Raw genomic sequence first — 18,048 nt, 5'->3', positions numbered from 1 at the left:
GTGGCTATCGTAATCGATCGCTTGTTACTATTGCACAGTGTTCTTCCAACCTCACTCCCTACAAAAAAAAAGATGTAACCCCCGCCGTACGCGGGCATGTAGTTGATAAATATTTTCATCGTTTATGATACCAAATTGTTGACATTCTTGCCAGCAGCAGCAAACACAGCAGCATCAAAACCCCTCTACTGGGTACGCAGCGCAACACAAAAGCGTTCGGCGGAGAAATGCGGAAGTATGTGCAGCGCACAACGGCGTGGGCAGTAAGGGAGGGGAAGGATTTTTCCGGTCGAAAGTTCCGTGCGGGAAAGTTTCCTGCGGGAAGGCATTTGGATGCATATGGGTGGGGGGGGGGGGGGGGGAAGAAATAAGGAGAAAAAAAGGGACGCGCAGCTATTTATCCTTAAAATCTCGGAAACTCGCGCCAAAACCCGGCTTCTTCCCGGGACTGCGTAGGAAACCTTCCTGCCTGCCATTCAAGTAGGGTTATGTGTGTGAATGTCTGAAGACACCATGTTCCTAAGAGTGAACAGTGTCTTGGGCTGCCTTGGTTTATCAGGAGCGTTTGCAAGACGAGCCAGTGGTGGAAGATTTCTTCGGCAGGCAGAAAGGGGGAATAGTTTTGCCTGGAAGTTTATTTTCTTCCCAGCTTGCCGTGCTCTTCTCTCCCCGAAAGGCTCATTGGAATGTTGGGCCAAGCGGAGCGGAGCGGAGTGGACTTTGTTTTCCATCACGTGCCCTTTTTGGCACAGCTAGAACCATCCGCTTGTCCTACGATGCAAGACCCTTCCCTTTGGCTTCTTGACCAAAACGCGTGGATTGTGTTGTACTTTTGGGGCGAAGAAAAGAAATTAATTCGACCTAACAAGCCCAACATGACTTTCATAATTTTCTTCCCGCGCCCAAGTCTGCATCTTGCTTTGGGGAGGAGGTATTTTTGGAGAAAGCGACAGTTTAGGCGAAAGATAAATCGAGAACTCGAGCACATCAATGTTTCGATATTCGGAAGCCGATGACGTCCCTTGGGGAGCTAACATCGTAAAATAATGATGTTAGTAACGTGAAGAAAGGCACATAAAAAACACGCTCCCCGAAAGACAAAACATCCCGAAAGGGTGGCCCCGTGGCCAGTCATCAAAATCGCTACCGCCGCTTAGCCGAGCCGGCTCGATAGAAGGGCCGGTCGCTCGTTTCAACCAAATTCGGACGCTCACGCCAACGAAATGGCTCAATTCGAAGCATCGTCGAACGGGAATCACTACAACTAAGTTAATCATCTCACTCCGTCTCACTGTTTGGGGGTTAAGGGAGCAGGAGATTGTACAAGAGGAAAATCGGGGCACGAGAAACTGAGAATTGAACCGTTGCAGGATGTTAAAGTTCGGCAACAAACGGCAGCAGCAGCAGCAGCAGTAGTTTATAAAAATTAATTAACAAAAATGTGTGATCTCATTTGGTCGATTTCGTTTCTATTTCTCATTTATCCCCGAGGGGTGGCGTTCGCTAGGGGTTTTTTTTGGGGGGAGAGAAGGTGATCGTAGTGTTGGAACGCTGACGTTTCGGGATAGGACAGTGACAGGCCAGGCGCAAGCTAGTGAGAGGAAATCAGCGTTGATTTGTTTTATTGCTCTATAGAGACAGAGAGCGCTGCTGCCACTGTGCTACTTGTGAGTGATAGGATTGTGACGGCTCGTGTGTTGGCCTCAGTTTGATGTTTTGATTCAACGGGAGGAAGATTGACTCCAAAGTAAAAGGTAAAGAGGTGGGGTGTTGACTCCACTTACCACGTGCTGCTGCAGTTCGGACTCGCGGTGAGATCGGTGTAGCCCGAGCTGCTCCTGTGACGGTCTCAGCCCGGCCAGCTGATTGTAGTGGTGCAGGGGCGCATGGTGTAGCGAGGACAGTGGCTGCCCGTACGGGTCCGTACTTAAATAATCGAGACCGTGGTTCTGCGATGGAGCGAAGCAAATGAAGTAAACATTAACATACATTGATAAAACAACAATTATGCTCCCTTCGCCCGTGCTACCTACCTGTTGCTGCGGTGGGCTTTGGGTGGTATGGTGGAACGGTGGCGGGAAGTACGGTGGCTGGAAGTCGGACTGCAGCGTCTGGTGATGCATGGTCGGGCCGGGACCGTGTGAACCGCCGTGGCTACCGCTGTGTCCGCTCGCTGGGCCGTTGCGCCCCGTGTGGCCGCCGGTGTGCGCCGAGTATGCAGGACTTCCGCTCGACAGCCCTATGCCTCCATGACTAGTGAGCCGCTCCTGTGGAGGGAGAGAAAAAGGAATGAGAGATTGTTTTAGATAACGCATTTGACTCGTGATAGGTACTATATTACAATAATTACTAAATTACTAAAATATTGAAAAATGATATAAAATGAGTTTAAAATAAAGCATTCATTTTTCCATTTTTTTTGTTCCATTTGTTATACATTTTTATAATGGTTGGATTGGTTAATGTTTCTTGATTTACTTGTTGGTTTGTTTGTTTGTTCTGTTTTTCGCAAGTGGTCCATTTATTTTAGTTTGTTTATTTTTTTAATTTGAATTCGCTCATATTTTACAAAACCGTTTATTTATTTAACTGATATATGTGTTTGTTAAATAATAAGGCCATTTTCTCATGAATCACTTTTCTTCTATTTTACTTAATTTGACCTATTTTTATTTATTTTAGTTTAGCCATGAATTTGTAAGGCTTTTTACTAATTTTTGTTTTGTTTTACTGCCATGTAGGTGACATGTATTGGACAAATCAGAACAATCTATTCTTCAAAGTAAATATTGCACAAATTACGTACAAATTAGTGTTTTTTTTTACAGTAACCTATGACAAAGTAATGTTGAAAATTAAATAAAAAAGTAATAGATGTTTCACCTATTCTTCATACGAGAGATGAAGAATAACGAACTCAGAACTCTCTAATTTAATCAAATCGCCACATAAAGCAGTTTACTAAACTAAAATGCATAGTAATAACACGACTTGTAGAAAAGTAAAATAATAGACAGTAAAGATAAATAGGAAATATAAAAGAAAGGTTCAAAATCAATGCAAAGAGAAAACTGCACAACATTTTCCAACAGTTTCTGTGTACCATAGCGTTTGAAATCGCCCGTAAAAGCAGTAGACAATAAATATCACTAACGAAATAAAAACGGATGCTTTCGTTTGATTTTCAACCCTCGAACCTCGAACCCTCGGACCTATTAAACAATTTAACAGATCGCTCGAGCGAACACACCGATTTACAAGGCTTCTAGGCCACTGTTAACCCAGTTCGCTATTTTGTTTGCTTTAACACGGCTTGTTTTGTGCGACCTCACGGTGTGGACCTCGTATCGAACGCTCGACGATGCCTGACCGCTGCCTGACTGCTGCTGCCCGTTTGAGATTAACCGCCAGCACGCCCGCCAAATGATTAGCCAAACGGGTAGGTGGACGAAAAGGAAGGTAGCTCGGGATAACCTCACTTTTATCACATTTCCGAAGAAAATCTGTCTTCATCCGACGGTGTCGGGCCGTTTTGGCATTTTTACACCCGTTTGATCCAAATCTATCCCCAGCTCGAAAGCCAGTCCAGGGCAGACAGCGTGTGGTAGAGTAGGTTTTATTGACGTGCTTCCCGACGAGCGGTCAGAAACCGATAGGAATACGGCATGATCGGTCAACGGGCGTTTGGATAGCTGCGTTGGGTGTGTTTTTGTGTTTGTGATTTTCTCTTTCTCTCTCTCTTTAAATTACTGCTGCTTGTGTTCGCTTTAAATCATGTTCCCGTGAACAACCCACCCGCCGCTTATCTTTGGCAGGGAAAACGAGTCCACTGGTCATAAAAATTGCAATCAAACTCCCAAAATTGGCCACCGGGAGGGGGTATGGACTGTGTGAGCCTTCTCTTGGACACATCGAAAGGCGTGTATCGATCGCTTGTCATTTCCGCGTGTGTGTTGAACTGGTGTGCATTAATCATTGGGGCAAGAAAAAGAAAACCAAACAGCCTCCCTCCACTAACAGATGAATTTCAATCAGTGTAATATAAAAAAATACAAAACAAGAGGTCAACCATACACATACACTGGCACACCCAGAGGGCGTGTTGGAGGCATTCTGAACGGAAAAGCCAAACTTTCTTTCACTTTCTTGAGCAGGTACGCTCCTAATTAAAGCAATTATCGCTGATAAAGATTCATTCATTTGGAAACCCGGTTCGTTTGTCGGGACATTACCTGCACTTCGATAACGGATGACATGTCTACGTACGCCAATGCCATCTTTGGATCGGGTTCGTCGCTTGCTCGTGGAAACAGTTGTCTTTTGATCAAAAGTGATCGGTTTTGTTAGCGAGAATGAATGGGGTTTGTTTCACAGGCGAACGCTCAGGGAACGTTTCGGGAGACACATCACTTATGGCCAGTAACAGTAAACTCGATCGATTCGATTTTGGGGAAAAGGATGATTTCAATAACGTTTATACTGCTCGTGGCTGTTCATTGATGAATCGGTGAGATAAACTAGATGCACTTGTTTCATTTCTCATAATAATTTCCATGTTGTTTACACACTGTACGCTTCACTTGGAATACAATTACGAACAAAATCTATGTATGGCAAGCACGGGCTGGAGTAAAAAAAGGTTCTACAGGTTAGAAACATCTTTAAAATTGATCAAATCGATGCCATTGATGCCAAATATTGACTTTTTAGAGCTCGATGATAAGATTTTATTAATCTTTCAAAGTGTTTTTATATCTAAAATATTTACTAAGAATTTTTGATAATGTTCAGGCTTCACTGGAGTTGAAAGCTATCAAAGATTTGGTTGGTGCCGAGACCAGGATATTTCCTTTCTCAAATTGTATCTTAACATCTTTGTTTGCAACGATGGCTTTTAAAAATATATTGCGATCTTCTTTTTAAGGCCATAATTATGCAACAAATGCATAAAAAAACAAATCACTGTAATGAAATTGGAAAACAGATAAACACCACCCCGTCCGCGTTGCGTCACGCGCAGTTAGCAAAGATCAATCTTTGCATAACCTTTTTTTGTCACATAATAGGTGAAATTAGACAAATTGGCATTTAATAGAATTAATCTTTGCCGCCACCAATGGCCAGTGAAATTACCGCGCGTACGCAAGTAAGGATACGGACACCACGCGTGTATGTATGCTAGCAAACGATGGCTAATTTGTCCGCATAGGCAACCTTTACTCCCCGTAGGGCGTAAGTGTATAAATATAAACGCAATAATTACATTCAAAGCACCAACGCCAAACATCCGCCGGCGGCATTTGGTGCTTTTTGCACGATCCATATTGGATCATTTAACGTGTCAAAACGGCGTTTTTCTGCCGCGTGCTACTACTAGTGTGTCGGCGGCTGAAAGCAATGAAGCAATTAACCACTCGGCGGATACGGAAGTACGTTGTAGGCGATCGATCGTGATGAGTGTGGTGTTTTTTTTTTTGCTTGAAACTTGATCTCTTTTTTCGTTTTTCGCAATATCTTCAAACTCTGATTGGCACCAAAAAAATAAACAAAACGAACGAATGTTCTATTCATTTTCATTCGTTGCCCCCAAAATTCTTTCTCGTATGCTAAATTCGAAAATTGCCCGCACGTTTCCAGTCTCCTCGCCGCACTCGCACACGGTTTGCAGTCTCGCCACAGTACACACACACACACACGCAAACAGAAACACAGTAACATGAGGTCTAATTATTTTTCAATTATGCTCAATCATTGGCTGGCACACTCGGCTGGTTGTATTTCGCTGCTCGCTTTTCACTAAGTGGATAATACCGAATTGCACCACTTCACCGACGGCAGTTTGAAACGATTCGCCCCGAAACGGACACTCCACCAGCAGGGAGGTTGTGGAAAACGCAAAAAAACTGATCCTCAAAGTGGTTGCACGTGCTGATCGTGTGTGCGTGTACGATCGGGTATATCGAGAGGTGGAACGATTTGCTGGGGTTGTAGGTTAAGCTGATCACGAACAAATTTTCTGGCCACAAGGGCCACACACTGAAACGGAAGCACCTTCCATCTTTTCGATAGAAATACGCAATCACACACTTGCAAGAGGAAGAAATCGTATGGGATCGATTTTCAAGCAGATCTTTTCACAATTTTCGTATGCATTAAATTCACTATTTTCTTAAAACAATCATCGTCACAAGCACGCTCCTCTCCTCCCCCGGAATTCCACACACGATCGCGACACACTGTGTGCTTTTCCCGCAGCCCCGCCCGTATCCTTACTCAGGACATCATCCACTAGCGAGCCAAGCAGCATCCCCAATCAATCATAACAGCCGGGGGATCTAACGCAAACTGAGCATAAAATCGGTAGCGACGATTTGTTTGGGCCCCTTCATCGCGTCGTGCGCCTGTTTTCCCCTCGCTGTTGTCGTCGTCGTCGTCGTTGACTTCCTTCTCCTTCTCGCGTGCGTCACAGCCGTTGCCCGTAGCTTTCTAGCTCTTTGCTATGCTCACTCTCACTCACAAATTATGCTCAAAATGTATGCTTCCATCTTTATCGCTCTCTGTCATTCTCTCTTTTGCCTGCCAAGTCCCATCCCTACCACACACACGCACTCGGCTCGGTCGGCTCGGAAGGAAAGCTGCCTTGACATTTCCTTTTTTCTCTTCTGGGGTTGATTCGACTGCTTCTCTTTCTGCCCGCAGCCGCCAAAGTGGCAAAACCCGGTCACCCAATCCTCAGTTGCAGTTTTTCCCGCTTGTGTGCCCTTGTGTGCTGCCTCCTCTTCGAGAGGGCGCACATTTTCAGCCCAATATCCCTCTCCACCGTTTGGGACGCGCGTGGTTTTTGGAGCATTCAAGCATTGGGGGATTCTTTACCTTTTTTCTGGAGAGTGTGTTGACTCTCGCGCGAAACGACAGGCCACTGGCCAAAGGACATACTCCTTCGGGGGAAGGAAGTGCCACAGTGCGAGAGTGCGCCTGCGAGCAAACTCCCGGAAAGACACGCAGAAAGCATTTTAGTTCATGTGTGTGCTCTGTGTTTCGCCCGTGATGGAAGAGACCTGAGCTGCTGAAATTATGCTGATGAGGCGAACGGCGCAACAGGCAGAACCTGCAATAAAGCAAGCGCCCAGAAATTGCTTCTGCATTCCAGGATTTTGTTTCGATTTTTTGTTTGTTGTTTTGTTTTTGGTTCCGTTCTGTTCCGCTGCGGCAGCAGCATGTGGTATGTTAGGAATGTGGCTCATAATTTACCAATTAATAATGATCACTTTCTAGCAGATTTATGTGCGTAAGGTTGGTTCGCAATTCTTTGTGGTTTACGTAGTTTATTGAGCTTTGCTAAGGTAAGGGAATTCAACAAGAATTTAGACGTTCATCGAACAGTCGCAGTTTTCAATGACGTGATCTATTACTGTCGAAAGTGATCGTCCAATGCGAATTTTCATAAGCGCAATCATGATTTTATTTATAAGATACTTTTGCCCCATGTTCGCAACGTTCCGAGGCCTGACACTGATCTGATCCTCAGGAGAAAATAGCGATCTCCGGAGCATCTTGCCAACACGAAGAGAAAGCTACAGGTGTATGCATTCGTTTGTGTATTTCCCAACGTCAAACTCCTTCGTGACCGGCCGCTCTTCACAATTCCACGGCCAAGAATCGACGACCACAACAAAAACGGAACAACGCACGCAGGCAAAAATCCGCAAAGTCCGAAAAAAAATTCCGGTCCTTTCGCAAAGGGGCTTCATCCAGGGGCTGCGTGTTTAATTGCGCTTTGCAAAACCGACCGCCATGGTTCGCCCTGATGAATGCGAATATAATTGTGGGTTAATGGAGGATCCGCAAATGGAGGGCTGGGGCAGCACCCAGGGCAGGGTTTGACCCAGGCTCTGGTGGTGGCGGCTCATTTTTCACCCAGACGCGCTACGGGTTTCGGATAGTGCGGTCGGCTCCGATAATGAGGTTGAGCCGCCTTGCACAGGCGGAAGGGCTGCGAGAAGGCAAAAGGCGTTAGATAACGTTAGGGAAGGGAAAACGCACACAGAACGCGATTAGGCTGCGGGCGCGAGCGCATTACTGGGAAATGGGTTTTGCAGCGCATTGGAAAGTGGAAGTTTGGGTTCGGTTACACCTGCTGCTTTCGTTTAGTTACAGAATTTTTAGAAAAAGAGTGTCCAAAATTCGTCATTAGAAATAATCGTTTCTTGAGCTGAAGCTGCTTAGCAGCGCCATTACAGCTTGGACGCTTCATAAGAGCTACTTTAAAGCTGCTCCGCGCCAAAACCATTAATTCATTGTAATAAAACCGATCTCACGCGAAAATGGCTTCCCATTTTGTTTTGCAATTGAATAATCGATGTTATATCATCACACTTATGCACAATTAATGCAGAACATCTGTTCCTTGATGATCGACACCGTGTTACACAATGGAATCGGGCAAAATGGAATGGAAAATATGTTGCTGCGTTCCTGTTCCTGTGTTCCGGTCGCCGGCATTTCCCCTGAAGGCATTGCACACATATTTCCCTCCAGCAGCGAGTACCGAAACTCGGTACTAGTACGTGCACACACACATGCACATATGTGCACACATACATTGTTCTTTCCGAGGTCCCTAGGTGACCGGTTTTGTCGTTGGCTGCAGAGGGGGTTGGCAGAAGGTTCAATCGCAATCGCAAGGAAGCAAAAACCCGCGGCAGCCGTTTTTTTTGGACAGGATAGGAGGAGGAGCCAAACCCTGGAAAGGTGGTCCTGAGCGTTGGCAAAAAGATGCACCCAGCACACTGTGTGCGGTGAGGGGTTAACGGTGACGTACACTGCGTGTCAACTTTTTCCATTCAGCGGTACAGTATAGCAGTGAAAAGAGAGTAGGGGAAGATGCAAGAGATGAAAAAAAAAACAGGACAAAAATGGAAAAGTATAAAAGGAAGCGGAAAAACTACAACCAGAAAGAAGAAGGATAAACATACAGCATGTTTGTGTTTGCGTATTACTCATCAAGATGAAACTGACAGTTGCAAAAAACGGAGCAAAAGAAAGAGAGAAAGAGAATAAAGGGGTAAAAATGTTTAAAGCAAGCAAAGAAAAAAAACAAGAAAAAAAGGGAAGCACAAATCAGTTGCTGCGTGATGACACAGACTGTACATGCGAGAAGGGGCAAACAGGAGTAGAAGGTAGTAGGTAGTAGTAGTAGTAGCCAGCCATGGTGTAGCCTTGTGTACATATGATCAAAAATGGTCGCTCGCACAACAATGGTGGTGGCGGGAAGGAGGGAAGCGTAAGGGAGGGTACCATTAAATGGAGCTAATTAATTCAATTACCAGCTGTGATTGTAGGGACGGTGTGAGTGTCTGGAATTAGAAAGAGAAAAAAGAGAAGAGAAGAGCATTTCAGCATATTGTGTTTTCTGTTCGATATCTGGGTCTGCTTCAAATGCATCTAGCTACGGTTTTGGGTTAAGTTTTATTGTTTTGTTTTTTTTTTTGTTGTAAGTTAGACGTATAGTAATAATTTCTAGATGTGTTGCTTGACCGCTGCTTAGTAGCTGCTTAAAGGTTCGTCGATGTCTTTTGGTAAACTAAGCAAAAAAAGACGGACAAAAAAAATTTGAAAATTCCTTTCTCGGGATGTCCTTTCGACAGTGTTAGAAGGTGTTCACGATAACACTTCCTGGTGTTCAATGGTGTTCGTTACGTGTTCGTCTTCACTTCACACTTTGCACAGCCAAAAAGGTCATTTCCGGCAAAGGACCTAAAGAAAGCGCTGCGGAAGCGGAGGCAAGAGTGCGCTGTGGCCACCGGAAAGAAGCGCCAAGCTGAATGCTTCAAATCCTTCTAGCCATGAATAATGTTCTTCGTTTTTTTTGTGCCGGTCGAACCGGACGACCATACAGGTTGATGATAACGGAGCGGTGGCGCTTTGGTGTTTAGAATTATGTCCCGTCTCGCTTGTCAATGGTGTATTCACCGGTGTATTTGTAAGTTATTTATTTTCACATGTCTCGGGCATGCTTTATTCCCTTCTTCGATGTGGTGAAAAATGACTCATTCAAGGCAGGAGGAGGGTGAGTGTAATGCTTTGTAAAACTACCCCACCAACCAAAGGGAAGGATGCTCTAGCGAAGGACTATTTAGATTAGCAGATAAGTCCAAGTATGTGCCTTTACGTTTGCTCGCGCCTCTTTCAACTCTTTCAGCGTTTTGTGGAAAGTGTTATTCCAGTAAGATGGTACCGGTGTCTCATCAGCTATCCTCTGCATCATCGTCCAACTTCCCCCTTCAATGCTCCGCGGGCCAAAGTGCCGTGCAAATCGGCAGGATCTATCCGGGACGATCGATGGCCCAACCGAGAGGAAGCCATTAAAATGATGGATTACTGTTCAATAAAAAGGCTTTTGTAGTAGCGCGCGTTTTTTTACAACCCTCTCAGCTTAAGAGGACAACATCTTGGAGCACACGGAGATTGGGCTGTAATTTTAAAGACAATTTTACACACACACACGCTCCAAAACGAACACGCGCGCGCGCGCCTGAGATAAGGCGTTTCACCGTTCGCCGTCGGAATTTGTGGGCTGTATTTCGGAAGCCGTTTGGAAGACACACGACTTCCACGACTGGGATGGGATGGGTTTTTGGTGCTAGCAGGCGGGCGGTGGCTGATGACCAATAAATTTCCCGTTTTTGTGGGTGAAAAATGTGACCGATCGGGCTGGGGGGCGGGGGCGCGGCAAGATCGACAGTGTCCCGTGGGTTAGCTGACTCGCTATCAATCGAAGAAGATCTCGTTTTGTTGTTTTCAATGTGAGGACGCGAAATGTATGGTTAGATTCCGGCTCTTTCTTGTGCCAGTTCTCCATAGAGAAAAAGGGGAGATCTGATCTTGTTGGTTTACTGAGCTGAATGTATACGCCAACGGACCACGTACAATCTCCCATCATATGGAGCTAAAACTAAACATTTGGCTACAGGTTAAAGGGCTTCCAGGTGCTGCCGTACAACACGAATCATAAACGCACCTTTACGATGGACGCGTGAGGCTAAAAGGTAACATTAATTTTCATCGCTGCGTTTAGAGCGTTTTAGCAAAACCAGACACACATACACGCTCTTCGAAACGAACTCGCTCAGCGTTAAACGGTTCGATAAATTGTCGAAGATAAAGGTAACGTTCGGCTGGGCGCTAGGAGATGATGGAACACATCTAGGCTGCTCCATCCAGTGGTGTGGGTTGGTTGTGTGATGGTTGTGGGGTTGAAAGTGCGATCAGATTTTAAGGAGCTTTTTGACGGTGGGCTTATCGTGCTCATTTTACGATACGGTTTGTAGCACAACTCGGCAGGTGTTTGTTTCGGGTCGATAGTAAGTGGGATGCTGTTAGCCACGGGCAATAAGTATTGCAAATTAGTTGGGAAATTTGGACTGTTGGCCAGAAACATGAGGGATTAGAGCTAAATGTTTCTATAGCAAAACGGTTACATAACATCGGTTTGCTTTTAAGATATCCGTAGTTAATTATTTTAAACATTTACTGTGAAAGTATTACACGTTTTCAAATATAGCTTAATGTTTTGAGTGCTGTTTTGTAGATGGTAGTAAAAAATACAGTTTATTCAAGACGGCAAGATTGTTCGTTAATATCAAACCATTCGAAACTCTGTTGTGAAAGAAGTGTTGATAGGTGTTTCTATTTTCTGTCTAAATATCCGTACAATGGTTACACTCATACTGATCGCTATCATAATTTAGTGATTTTTTTAAAGACAATATTAAGAGTGTTTTAATTAACATTTAAAAATGCATCCTTGGTATCGATTGTTTATCTTTTTAAGCAGTTTCGCAATAAAAAAAGAATAATTTTATGTGTCAAACTCTAGGTGATCTTTATCGTTAAGTGATGATCGAGTCTATTGTAGTGAATAATTAAACTATCCCTGCGATTTTAAGCATTTAGATTTGTGTTACTATAAACTCTCATTAAACTAGTCATCTATCCGGCAAATAATTAAAACAATTGTCAAAAATGACAGTTTTTACACAAATATCGAATACAATAAAACTAACAAAATTCTTGCGATAGCAAAACACACAACCATTTTGATAGAAATTAAAAAAAAACAATCTGATGTGTGATTTTCATACAAATAATGAATTAAAAAATGTCAAAAAGACTAACCGTGGGAATATTTGTATAATCTCCAAAAATAAAAAAAAGAAAGAAAATTGTGCCGAAACTGCCCCTTTTTAGGTTTTGATAAATTTCGCTACGAAACACAAAACAAACGAACCGTCCCAGACACTATCCCAAACTTCTATCCGGAACGGGAAATGGCATGTTTTGATTAAAATTAATTGTAAAATCAATTCACTCGTGGGCCCATTTTGAAACTGAAGAGGCGCGAATCCGTTACATTTCGCTTCCCCATTTTTTCCATCTGAGAGGATGTTGGTGAAATATCATCCCGCACATTAGTCATAATTTGCCTCGAGTCCATTTGGTAACTGGGCCGATGAAATTGAATATTTGCACTGTGGGAGCGTGCGTGATTAGAGCTTCTTCAAGCACACAGCGACGACACTGGATAAATGTCGTAGGTCACGAGCGAAAAATCTACGCGAGGATATGCGCGATTTTTAAATGAACCAACCGTGCCAGGCTGCTGGATTAACGATTGTTTCTTCGGCCTTAGATTTAGAGTGCTAAATGAGTTGGTGCCAAATAAATCTTGCTTTTTTAGATGAGAGACCTCGTCTGCTCGGGGGAACCGAATCGGGTCCATAAATTGTGCTTTTGCCTCCTGCTCCCGCGATTTCTTCTGTCGAAAAAAACAACCAACTCCCAGTCCCAGTGGTGCGCGATTGTGGTGCAATCGATTTTTCCCACTCGTAAATTTCACTCCGCAAGCCTAGCCTAGCAGGCCATACAGAGAGAGAGATACACCGAAATCAGTTCGTAACATCGTGGCCACCCAGTGGCACGCCAGCCCAGGTCGGTCCGGCATTGTTTATGCTTCCTTTGCGTGATTGGACCGAAGCCACGGCAGGTTGATAATTAAGCGGCCAGGGTGGCTTCTTCAGTCAATCGGACGCATCGGACGAAGAGGGGGGGAGGGGGACGGGAGAACGCATCCGCGTAACATAGCGAACAAGTTTATGTTAATAGCGTTTTAAAGGCAATAGGTGGTGTTGTTGCTGCTGCTGCTGCTGCTGCTAGACGAGCAAGTGCTTGGGCGAGAAGCAAAGCGAAGCGTGTGAAACAATTAATCTCCTGCGAGTAACACACTCGTGAGAGAGAGAAGAAAGGAGTAAAAGTAAATAATAAAAAGAGGGGGCTACCGAAAAAAAAATCAAAAATAAAGCCTTAAATGTCACACTACTCTTTCCGAAGCTCCGTTAGGCAAAAGGTTCAAGCCAAACATGTGCTTTTGTGCCCCGAAGCGTTGCGCCCCGGCTTTATTAAGCTGCTCTTGATAAATGACGCAAATATGCTTGGTGCTGGACATGCTTATCCTGGCACACGCCTAACTGTGTCCTTCTCTGCAATCGCCCCCTTTCCGTTGGGGCAGAGAGTTCGGGCGTGTCAATAAAATGGTTGAACGTGAAAAGTCGTGGTACAAAATCACCTTCCAAAGGGTGCTCGTTGCTGCGGCGGGACCTGTTGCTCCCGTGGCGTGCGATCAAAAAACGCATTAACAATCTCGTTTGTAGAGGATAATAACTTAATTTGATCATCGACGGAGCAGCGAGCCGCGGCCGCATCCCGGGGGCCTTTGGGGTTGTTTTTTTCGGGAACAAACAAGGTCCGCTGACGATTAGACCCGAGCAGCGAGGGACGAGGCATGAACAAGCTGCCAGCCAACAGCAATAGATTGATCGAATCGAATCGTGCGCAACTACTAAGCAAAGTGAGCAGAAAGAGCGAAACATAAAATGAAAACTTTATCCCACCGATTCCTGCACGGTCGTCGTCCCCGGTTTGGAGCTTTCGGGGAGAATTCTCGGCCACGACCGCACTGCGCCATGATCGGTGTGTCCAAAAAAAAAAACTCACACACGCATTCAGCGACAGACAACATCGACGCCACCGATTGATGACTTCTTTGGCCGTTTTGGTGGCCGTTTGATCGTCCAATTTATTTGGACCGACCTCGGCCCAGACTGGATGGCCCAGTGCAGTGCAGTGGGGACGAACAGAAAAAAGTAAAACGAAAAATCAAGCCCTGTACAAAGTGAAATAAATTGAAACATAGTTCGCCTCCCGAAGACACTCCACCCCGGTGGCTAGACACGCGCGCACTCGCGCCTCCGAAAACCGAGCTGAGGGGGAAAATATGCTCGCATCATCATCATCATCATCATCATCATCATCGCTGCCGTCGTCGTCTGCGTCGTCGACTTGGGCGCGCGCCTGCGCACCTTAGCGATGGTGACATGAGCAAAGATAATGCGAGATCGAGCAGCAGCGGCGTCTCGTTGAGCTCCCCGAAAAATACCACCACCACCACCCCCTGAAAAGCAAATCAACCGTAAGTCCATTTCCAGATTTGAATATAAATCATGTTTGATACAATTCCATCATTAATCATTCGGGGAGTGAGTGTTTTTTCGGGTTTGTTGCGCCCCAATGCCGTGTTAAAATCGATCTTTCGGGGAAAGGAGTTGAAATGCCCAGGTCAAGCCTGTGCTCGGGGGTGACCGAATCGAACACGAACCGCTTCCCTCCTTTCGCTTCCAAAGCTCGCCCCCCCTTCATGTTGGATGCCCTTCACCCTGGCTGGCGATGAGTTTTTCCCCAAACCCCAGCGGAGAAGCCGAAGCGAGAAGGAGCCAGTGCCAGAGCGCCAGATTTGACGGATTTTCGTAGCACTCCCGGCTGCTGATTGAAAAATCGCCATCCGAAGCAGTTAGGATGTGTAATTAATTTCAACGCTTCCAAAGGCGCGCAACGGCAGCACGGCAGGGAAAAAAGGTATTGAAAGGTTTTGGGGTTATGCAGTAAGGTATGCGGCACGTCGATTCGAGAACACGTGAAAGTGTGTCCGTGGAAGATGGTTTAATTAAAATATTTCATCTCTAGCCACAAATCTGTATCTATTGATGGATGTTTCCTGTGGTGGAGACGATTTGCCAGAGTGAGATGACGAATATTTTTTATAACCTAATGCTAAAGCGAGGATCGTACAATAAATGGTTACTGTCCTATTTATATGTTTATTTATTTTAGTTTTTTTAGTATTTCGCTTAATTTTTCCTTTGATTGATTAATCTTATAATTCGTACAGTTTACATTAAAATTTTAAAGATTATCAATGCAATCATTATAATTATCTGACTTTTTAATCGTTTTTATCTTGCCTTTGTATCTTGTTTTCGTTTCTTATTTAATGTACATTCCCGAGCAATCCGCAAATTAACCCGAAAGCTTTTTCGTCTAAAATACAAATGCTACAAATGATTTTTTTTTAAATTAAATATAGTACTTTTAAACACTTTATCAATAATTTTATATAATTTGTGCAGAAAATGCTGATATTTCTGAATTCTAAGTGGATTGAGGAGAATGCCAATTATACTGCATTGGAAAATTCTTGAAGCAAATATACTGATTTGACATTTGATTTGTCAAATTAAGTAAAACTGCGTATCTCGGGAACAGACTTAAATAAACTACCAACTATGTAAATTATCCATTATGTATGAAAAGAATGCGAGCTTTTAGTTTTATCTGGCTAATTTGTTTCTGTCCCTGGAATATTTTGTCCAATTATTAGTATAATTGTATAGTTTTTTCGATTGTAAGTAACGCAAAATATGTAAAATGTGTCCAACGTACAGAAAATATTGTATTTTGATCCGTAACAAGAAAAGCGTAACAAAATAAAATTCATTTCTTCAGCTAAAGTAAATCACAGAGCAATCAATGTGATAAAAAGGGTGTGTAATACGAACAAAGTTACAGCATCAAAAAAGACTTTAAAAGTTGAAAACAAACAATGAAGGAGAGAAATAGAAAGATAAAAACAAAGAATTAAAAAGTATTTGTTTAATGATTGAAAATTATTACATTAATTTCAATTTAAAAAAAAAACAAATTCATCAATATGCTTTTTATACTGATAACATGTTTTGTATTGGTATTTTAAGGTAATTTAAGTAGACTTGCTTTGCTGAAAGCTCCTATGACTCCCGCGCTACTGTTTGAATGTCATCAACTTTATAATTCCAGAAGCTTACACCTTTAACAGTAACAATCTCTTTCACTCCCTCTTCCTCTCCATATATCTCACCATCTCTCCACGGCATCATCGACATAGTTCCTCAAACACGGAAGGATTCCCATTTCAACTGCATCATCTTACCACGCCTGGCTCCGGTTACACACTGAAATGCTTCCCAAACAATCCCCGTGCCGATGCGACAAAGATCGTCAAAATATCGTCCCCAGTACAATAGGGGGTCGCAAGCTTCCCAGCGCATTCTTACGCATCCCGCCGATCCAAACGATACATCCACTGCCACGCCGGGGTAGGGCTTCCGGATCGCAGGCGCTGGAATCGTTTTAAAATGATCCACGACACAGGTCGGTACGTTCCCATGCGAATGTTAATGTGTGACCAATTAATTTATTAATTGACAGCGATTTTTGTTTTCTATGTTTTTTTATCTCCCACTCTCTCTCTCTCTCCCTTTTTCGTGTGCGGTTGATCAACAGTTTGACCGAAACGTATCGATAACGTTCGATTCCGATCCGAGCTGGGACTGCCTCCCCGCCTGGCCAGCTCGGGTTGACATAAATAAAAAAAATCCCGTTTTGAACACTTTTCTGTCAAAACTAACCCCTTTCCTCGATCGATTAGCCGAGAGGGGTTGCTGTTGGGCCAATTTAGATGGAGAGGTATCGAGCGAGCGTTTGATAAGTTGTGTGTCCCGCTCTCGGAGGAAGCAAGAAATGTCCCACGGAGAAGAAACGAAGCGTCGGAGCCCACGGAGTGTCACACAAGGCAAGGCAGGGGAGAGGGACGTAGAAATACCGGCAAAGAAATGTCATGAAAAATAGCTATCGGATATCCGGTGGCAGCGGCGGTTCCTCCCTCATGGAGGTTCATTTGCATGCGCGAACGTTTGCGATGGTCGTTTTGAGACGTTTTCGTGCTAGCGACGCGTTAGCCGATCCGGTTCGAAGGACCAAAATTGAAGATTGTGAATGGGAAAAGGGAGGGTTTTGGGCCATGAAGTTTCGGGTCAGCTGTTCCGAAGGCTCATTCTGGGGAACCGTTTTCGACCATTTCTTGAAGGTTTTCTACCCCCCTTAGGTACGTTTGGTACGTTAGTTCAATTTTGGAGCAAAGATTTTCATTCATGCCCATGTGCTGTAGGCTCGTGCGGATGTATGAGTGCATAGTAGCACCTGGTTGTGAATGAGCTTACGAATAATCTCTCAACCTTCTAGCTACCCATTCCCGTCCCAGCATTAGGGGGCAGTAAAAGAAGGGACGAGAGTGTCAGTCTCGAATCCGTAGCGAAATAATTTATTAATTTCCACCACCATCCGAGCCGAAAGATAGAAAGAAGCGACAGAAGAAAAAAAAGTCAGTTCGCGCTGATGTCGCGCCTTCCGTTCGAATCGCCGTTCGAAGGGTGCCGATGATTGGGGAAGCATCATCCCACCCCGCTCTATGTGGCTCTGAGCGTAGAGGCCATAAATGTTGTGCGCACACGCGCCACCACCCTTTTGGTGCTCGGTTTGGTTTTATTTTACGGTTCGGTACCCCGTAGCCAAGCCCGAAAGCTCGCAGGTTGTCGCGGTTTCCGGTCCAGATTCTCCGGACCCCGGGACTGCACTTTTATAGCACCCGGTTAGCGAACGCGACTTGGAAAAGGGAACCGATCTGTGTTGCTGTATGTGTGTGTGTGTCTATTTTTTGCTTCTTTTCCTTTTTGCGATTGCGGCTTCGAATGGAAACGAGGTTAAGCCGATAGCGAGCCCGATATCCTCCCCGAGCAACAAGCAATGGTCAGCTTGCCAGTAATCATGTGGGCAAGTTTA

At 44.5% G+C, this 18,048-nt stretch overlaps 1 protein-coding gene across 6 annotated transcripts in view; it reads right to left on the bottom strand.

The window, feature by feature from the left end:
• Positions 1-18,048, bottom strand: part of LOC120958048 (transcription factor AP-2-epsilon) — a 71,275-nt gene that overhangs the window by 10,124 nt on the left and 43,103 nt on the right. For 3 of the 6 annotated variants that reach the window (XM_049609209.1, XM_040380595.2, XM_040380590.2), the window contains 3 exons: positions 9,327-9,356; positions 2,034-2,267; positions 1,785-1,949 (listed from right to left, as the gene is read on the bottom strand). In XM_049609209.1, coding sequence (XP_049465166.1) covers positions 1,785-1,949; positions 2,034-2,267; positions 9,327-9,356 — 429 coding nt within the window. Of the gene's footprint in view, positions 1-1,784; positions 1,950-2,033; positions 2,268-4,232; positions 4,625-6,273; positions 6,602-9,326; positions 9,357-18,048 lie in introns of those variants that run through there. The other 3 variants (XM_040380597.2, XM_040380591.2, XM_049609210.1) reach the window with 2 other exon arrangements.

This window comes from Anopheles coluzzii, chromosome 3 (assembly GCF_943734685.1).
Source record: "Anopheles coluzzii chromosome 3, AcolN3, whole genome shotgun sequence".
Lineage (NCBI taxonomy): Eukaryota > Metazoa > Arthropoda > Insecta > Diptera > Culicidae > Anopheles > Anopheles coluzzii.
This window is presented reverse-complemented; position numbering and strand designations above follow the sequence as displayed.